The sequence below is a fragment of the Montipora capricornis genome, chromosome 13, assembly GCF_036669925.1.
Source record: "Montipora capricornis isolate CH-2021 chromosome 13, ASM3666992v2, whole genome shotgun sequence".
NCBI classification, from domain to species: Eukaryota; Metazoa; Cnidaria; class Anthozoa; order Scleractinia; family Acroporidae; genus Montipora; species Montipora capricornis.
Window position 1 is genome coordinate 28,257,411 of NC_090895.1, and position 7,500 is coordinate 28,264,910.

General features: G+C 41.9%; 1 protein-coding gene across 1 annotated transcript in view; it reads left to right on the forward strand.

The window, feature by feature from the left end:
* Positions 1 to 4,535, forward strand: part of LOC138029121 (multidrug resistance-associated protein 1-like) — a 33,754-nt gene extending 29,219 nt beyond the window's left edge. Inside the window, exons 24-27 of the mRNA XM_068876820.1 lie at positions 828 to 986; positions 1,309 to 1,475; positions 1,874 to 2,068; positions 3,547 to 4,535. Of these exons, the coding sequence (XP_068732921.1) occupies positions 828 to 986; positions 1,309 to 1,475; positions 1,874 to 2,068; positions 3,547 to 3,676 (651 nt within the window). The 3' untranslated portion in view covers positions 3,677 to 4,535. The remainder of the gene's footprint in view (positions 1 to 827; positions 987 to 1,308; positions 1,476 to 1,873; positions 2,069 to 3,546) is intronic.
* The last annotated feature ends 2,965 nt before the right edge of the window (positions 4,536 to 7,500 follow it).

The window sequence follows — 7,500 nt, forward strand, 5'->3', positions numbered from 1 at the left end:
AGAAAGAAACGCGCAAAGGTTGACTCAAGGATACAGTGCATAGAGAGGCTCCTAGTAACGGGCTCCTGCCAATGAGGCGGAAAACCAAACCCCATCGCGACTTTTGCCCGCGATTTTTCCCGCGCTTTGAGCAAGTTACATGGAATTGCAACGAATTTGGATTGGTTCGTTGGGCTGTTTGCACCTGCTGTGATTGGTCGAAGTAATTACTTTGGTATTTGTTGTAAGACACTCGATTGAAAGCAGCTCTATTTGGACAGTCATTGCCCTGGAACAAAACAGGAAGTAGAGAACCATAACTCTGGTCTGTTTCTTTCTCTTTTTTGCTACCGGCACAGTGCGTTTCGCTAAATTAAATAAGCCCTTCCCCCCCCCCCCCCCCTCAAACGGGCTTGAAGTAGGAAATCCGAGTATCTGGAGATGCGCAGAACGTATGCGCAATAACAGTAGTAGGCACCGTCCTTAAAAACGCCATGTAAGGCCATTCTTTTATCGGTAAGCAAAGGCTTTTTTGTTATCGAAATTGAGCCACATTTCGTGATACGTGACCAATGCTTTCTGATTAAGAGGAAGTTCGCTTGACTACCGGAAATGGTTTGGATTACCATAGAGTGCTTTTCACGTGACGTCACGGCGGCCATGTTGGTGTCCCCAACTAATCCTCCGGGAATTGAGCTCTATTATCATACAAACGTTTTCTTTTGTTTCGGTGGAAAAACAAGGTTATTGATCACGTGAGTGAAAACACTCAATACTGTACATGGTGACTGTGTACGTTGCCACATGAGTAAGGGCTTGCTCACCGACGTGCATTGTATACTTGACAGATTGGTATTGTAGGTCGCACTGGAGCTGGCAAATCCACGCTGACGTTAGCTTTATTCCGTATCCTGGAGAGAACTGGAGGAAGGATTGTGATAGATGGAATTGATATCGCTCAGATTGGACTCCAGGATCTGCGGTCAAGGTTAACCTTAATCCCACAGGTTATAACATAGACACTTATAGCATGCACAATCGAAGTATATGACGATTTAACGTAAATCTAGAAAGAGTATGTGTGAGGAAGAAATTTTCTAAGTTACTTTGAAAGGCTCCGCAAAGAAGGGGCTTTTGGATTTGCGAACATTCCTCTCTGTAATTTCCATTGCTAGTAAAAAAAATAGAAGCGTATCACTTGCAGGTGGCATCCAGGTAACAATTTAAAAGAAGTTTTTGAAGAGAACAAGAGGGTTGTGTTAGCAAGAGAGTACCGCATATTGATTTATTCCACCACATCCTTCACATTCTGTTATTGTGTCCCCGCAGGAACCCGTGCTGTTTTCTGGCTCTCTTCGAATGAACTTGGATCCGTTTGATAAACACTCTGATGAAGAGCTGTGGAATGTGCTGGAAGTCAGCCATTTGAGAAAATTTGTCTCGGGTTTGAATGGAGGCCTGATGTACCCAGTAGCTGAGGGAGGAGAAAATCTTAGGTATTCAGAATCACAGGGTCCCATGTCACATCATTATTATTATCATTGTCGTCGTCACTGTAATTGTCGTCATCATCATTATCATCACCCTCATCGCCGTTCAGTTGTTAGTTTTCAGCATGCGCATTAGATTTAGAGGAAGAGTTTTCTTAAGTGCGCATGATTAGAACGCAATCCTTTTAAGGTCGTGACACATTACGTGACACGTTACGTGGCAATACGTGACAACCTCAGTGTTAACCCGCTTTGGCAGATAAGCAGGATAAACAACACTGTTTAGGTAGAGAGTAACTGCTGATTTAGGCGCTGATCATTGATTAGGGTTAATCGCTGACTCGAAATGGTTAGCTTTCATAAATTGTTTTCGTGACACTCTCCTTTTCACTCTATTTTCTTAGTGTCGGTCAGCGGCAGTTGATGTGCTTAGCGCGCGCGCTGCTCCGTAAAACCAAAGTTCTCGTCCTTGATGAAGCCACGGCTGCGGTTGATCTGGAAACTGATGAACTCATTCAACAGACGATACGGCGTGAGTTTGCAGACCGCACGGTGCTCACCATTGCTCACAGGCTCAATACCATCATGGATTACGATCGGTTAGTGTCTGTTACTTCTTTTTGGGTCAATGGTGTTTGCAAAAGGTCGGTTAGTCTAAGTGGAAATCGGGCACATAATCGCGGATTTACGAAGCATCTGGCGTTTAGAATCCGTCCCTACATCCAGGGTGATCTCGATGTATATATGTTTTGATCTCATGACTTATACTTCTCGGCCAATTCGACGAGATCACAAACTTGAATTTTGCATTGTTCTCTCGATTTGTGTGCATCATTGGTAGAAGATGAATATCTAACAATTGGATGTAAGATGTAAATAGGGAAGCGATTAACCCCGACTTAGCTTTAACCAATCTCATCCAATTTTCCAAACCAACCTGTGCAATCAGTTTTCCATATAGGGAAGATATCGGTTTACAAACATTTCTTTTGATATAAAAATGTGCCAACCACAGGAACGAAAGAACCTTTGTTTCAACCGCCAATAAGGCTCTGGTTGGCACATTAATGACTGTATTTGACGTCCACGATATCCTCCCTATAAGGTCATTCGGTGTAAGAGCTGATAACCGAGTTTGAGTGAACCAATCAGAACACTACAAAATGCAATATCACGTATTGGAAGTTTTTATGAAAACATATACTGTATACCGTCAACCCAACCCTACCCGCAATCCCACACTCGCACCAGTCTTTTCAAAGTTTTTGTCGTGAGGAATTCAGGAAAAGGAAACACGGAATAGTCATCAGTTGTGTTGTTTTACTCGAAAAGGATCTTTCCTCTTGTTTAGCTCTTTTTCCTCCTTGGTGTTCTATGCAAAATTGATGTGTTTTTCGTTTTATTTTTCTTCTCGTCAATAGACCATATTCGTATTCTCAGTATTGAACTGGAACTACAATCAGTGGCAAAAGCCACTCAAAACCTTTCACACGTCAGAAACTAAGCATAACTGTCAAAATTCCACTAAAAGCTTAAAAATGCAAGTCCCCCCTTCCCCCAATCAATGTCGAAATAGACAAGGTAATGTGTGTTCACTGTTGGCAACATTGTTCTGGGGAGGGAGAGGGGGAGGGAGAGGGGGAGGGGGAGGGGGGCAGTTGTTCAAAGTCAGTAAGAAAACCAACTTCAAAGGGCGAGTGTCCCAATACTTTTGCCACTGGTTGTAGCTTGCAATGGAGGCTAATGCTGGGTAATATATTAAAGAGTATTTGCATTTGAAAAGGTTTCCCCTCATTAGCCTCCATTGCAAGCTAGTTCCAGCACAATACCGAGAATACGAATATGGTCAATTGTGGCGAAGCGATTCAGCTATTTGGGCTCATGCCATTTTCAATGTACACTTTATCATGTTTATCGTATTAATTTTGCTGTCGATTAGCAAAGTGAAGAGATGCAGATTTGAACGTGATTCGGGTTTAGACTACTCCTCTGGCCATTCCAGTTTTTAAGCACAAATTCCTTAATAGGAACAGAGCATCTGAAGCTTATCTGAAATCACACCACTGTCTCGTTTTAGGGTCATGGTTCTGGAAAGTGGCTCGATCGTGGAGTTCGACTCGCCAAGCACCCTGTTGGCTCGAAAAGGACAATTCTTTGGCATGGTCCGCGACGCGAGACTCAATGTTTCATCGATAAACTCAGATTGACGATGACAGCTTTGCTCGTGCATTAGCCAATATCAGAAGTACCATAATACTCTTTCTCCCTCCAAAATTTTGTATGAGCTTTGTTTCTAGTTTCTCTTGGGACCCGCATTGTAAGTCCCAAGGGAAAATAATAACAATGCTTATGCAAAATTTTGGAGGAACACGCAAAGAGTATTATGGTATTTTTGATAGTGCCTAATTGACTTGTGAGACAAGTCTCATTTCGCTGCCTTCTTTGGCAGCGAAAATTGTCCAGTGATATCCCAAAGAGGAATTATAGAAGACTATCAAATGATTGGACGAACGATGTAGAAGTTATTAAATAGAGAAAGCTGGGGAACACGTTGAGTTTTCGATTCGTTTTCGTTACTTCTTCGGCAAAGAAAACTGTATATAGATGGGGAAGCAGGTGGTCTCACCCAGTAGCCTATTCGCCCGAACTGAAAACCCGTTCGCTGAAAATGAAAGTCCGTTCGCCCTATAGTTATAACCAAACAAGAATTTCAAGTTTATCCCCATACAAAAACAGACCAGCGTAATCTTTCCCTGGATTGGAACATTACGATTATAATAAGTGACATAATCTGTGCTTTTCAGTTCGGCCGAAACGACCACAATTCATATCGCGGACTGTCCTTGGCAACACCCAGCTCACTGACAGATGTAACTATCAAGAAAATAGTTATTTTCTTCCTCTAATTTTAGTTAATTTGAAATGTGGAAACAGGTGTTGCGTCAAGGCAAAGATACTCATTTAACCTTGGTATTTGAAACGTCACGAAAAAACGCTTTTTGCAAATGTTGTCTTTAAGAACGGAAAACGTTTGATGGTGACAATAAATGTTATTTAAGAATTAAAGCATTTCGCTGTGTATTGTGAAGTTATCAGGGATTATTATTCAACACATTGTGACAATGTCCAAATATGGTCATAGCGCGCTTAATATTCGTCGTGCTTACTCAACGTATATCCTGCGATATGCGTAATTTTTGTGTGTCGCGGAGAAAAATGGTAGTTTTTCCAGCTTTTTTTTTTCTAATAAACGTAGAAAATTGTGCTTTGTCTTCAATGTATTGAGTAATAAAACTATTATCCTGCTCAATCTTGCGGAATATCGCCTGATTTTAGCCAACTCGAACCACGGCCTCGTCGGCTAAGTATCAGGCCATATTCCGCGCGATTTCGCAGAGTAATTGTTACAGTGCGACGCCTTACCGTGGCCACCCAACAAAGTTTTTTAAAAGTTATATGCCAATCAGGGTGTGCGAATTTGATTGACTGTCACCCCTCCTTGCAAAGTAGTTGAACACTGTTGCATGCGGTTGTTGATTTGACGTATTTACACCTGGGGGTCAAATGTGAAAGTTCGTTGGGTGGCCACGGTAAGGCGCGTTGCACACTGTAACTGTAATGTAAGAAACGACGACGGCAAAGGCAATGACAATGCCTTTAACTTAAAATCCTATTGGTTAAAAAGAGGGAAAATGATCGTGCTGCCGGCGCATTTTAGTACACTTCTCTCCCGTTGTGCTCAAAGCAACAGCTGGAAGATCCGAATTTAGGGTTTTGACGTCCAGGTGAGCATATAACAACGAATTTTTCGTTGTTTATGAGAAAAACGAAACCGTTAGTATCAACCTAGTTATAAGATACTTGCCCCAAAATCAGTGTACGACGTGAGCAAGATAGAGTAATAGCGCATTTAACCCAAACCGGCCGAAACCGGCCAGATTTAGTATTTTACTCTGTCTAACACAAGACGATTTTACTCGTCAATGGGGAACCCCTGGGAGTCAATGGGTTGATATAGATATTTGTGGTGACAATTTTGTCGTTACGTTTTTAAACTCTGTTATCGTAATGTAAAAAACGTTAAAGTCTTGGAGACTGACAATTTTTTTTACAACTTAAAGCAAAGAGATCAAAGCGCATTACTAGCATGAAAGAAAAAATCAAATCCGCTGTTAAAAAAATTGAGAACCTGATGGCAAATATCTGGTCCGCGCGAATTTTAAATAGTGAAGGCGAAAAGTGAGTGGTCTTTTCTCGTTAAGTTACATTTTCTTTCGCTTGTAAAACTGTATCTCGCGCTGTTTTGTTGTTTCGTTCACAGCAAAAGACCGCGCGCAGCTGCGCGCACACTCAACTAAACGGATATCTAAGATCTACGACGGCGAAAACGCACGTGCTTTTTACACTTACCTGCAATTCTTTTCCTTTCTGCGACGTGAAATGAAGACCTATAGAAAAGCACATCACGGAAAATTGTCTTTTTTCTAAGCTGCAACAGCGTAGCTAGGTGGTAGAAGTTGAACGAGGTCGGCGTGAATCGAGTACTTGCGAATAGTAATCCTGTGCAAGTTACATAATAATATTCTTCCCCACCCCTCCCGCCCGGTCAGATACGAAAAGGCTCGGTTACCGTCGGTCCACCCAAGAATTTTGCGAAGAATTTATTTACGAACTTCGCGGTGTTGGCAAAAACCCGGCTTTTTTGCGGTAGATTCAGTAGTATGCTCACCGAGTTCCACCTTTCGCAATGTTCAATTATCAACGAAACGCAAGTCCAATAAGAGGGAAAGAGGGTTTTTCATTCTCCTGCAGTACTGCTGCTTCGAACCCTCCAATGATTCTTATTGGCTGGTAAGTGTCATTTCGTGGTTTTTATAGGTCAGACGTCGACCGTGCCTTCTTGAATATGTTTAACTCTCTAAAAGGATACCATAATACTTGAAAAGAAACTGGGAAGGATATAAAAAGTTTCGGGACTCTCCTTACAGTTCTAATCAGCCATAGCCCCCTCCTACTAGCTAAGTCCCTCCAGCCTCCTCCCCTCTGATATCGGTGAATGTAGGGTGCTACCAATGCGCCCCTGAAGTCAAAATGGATGGGATGGGGGGGGGGGGGGGGAAGGGGGGTGGAGGCTAAGGTGCTATAAGTCATTGGTACAATGCAAACAGGGTCAATATTTTAGGAAGGTGTCTCAACAACTGTCACAGCAGATTGCACTAACTTGAACCCCCCCCATCCAAATGTATGGCCACTTTTGGTAGCTGTTTTTAGTATGTGACCAGGCCTACCCAACCAATGAAGGAATGATTTAATGAAGTTAGTGATGTACCACAAAGGACAGATTGCAATGCCAGGAACTGTGACCTACTCTTTACTAATAATGTTTGGGTTCTCTACCATCCTACGGTGTTATGAACGTCCTAGAAGACTAGAGTTTAACCCATTGACCTCTGGGAGTGAGATGCCAGATAATTTTACTTATCAACTGGGGTTTCCTCGAACGGACGTTTGAGCCAATCATTTTTGCAGATGCCATCACAAAGCACTTCCCGCTCTGTTATTCAAGATCCTGAGTGTTGCAGGAATTGGACCCACAGCCTCCTGCACTGTAGTGCAGAGCTCGGCCAATTTGCACAGTGACCAGTCTGTGAATCACTATCATCATCATCATCATCATCATCATCATCATCATCATCAATATACGTGTAATCTGCAAATGGCAGCAAATCCCCGCAAATAAGTTAAAATTAGCCACCTAAAATGTTATGGAGAGTACTTGTATATCTTCATGAGTTTGGTTTCTTACATACCTTTAAGAAAAAAATAGGGAAAAGAACTTTATTTAAGTGTCTAGTCTTCTAGTGCTGGGGCACTTATTCACTAATTACGAACACTATAAACTGAAATCAACAAATAATTAATGCAAGTCAAATCTAGTGTTGGTTTTTGACACTCTTTTTGTTGGAGACCAATAATCTTATTTCACCCTCTTGACAATTTTTTTTCATTAATTTTTATCTTTTATTGCTGT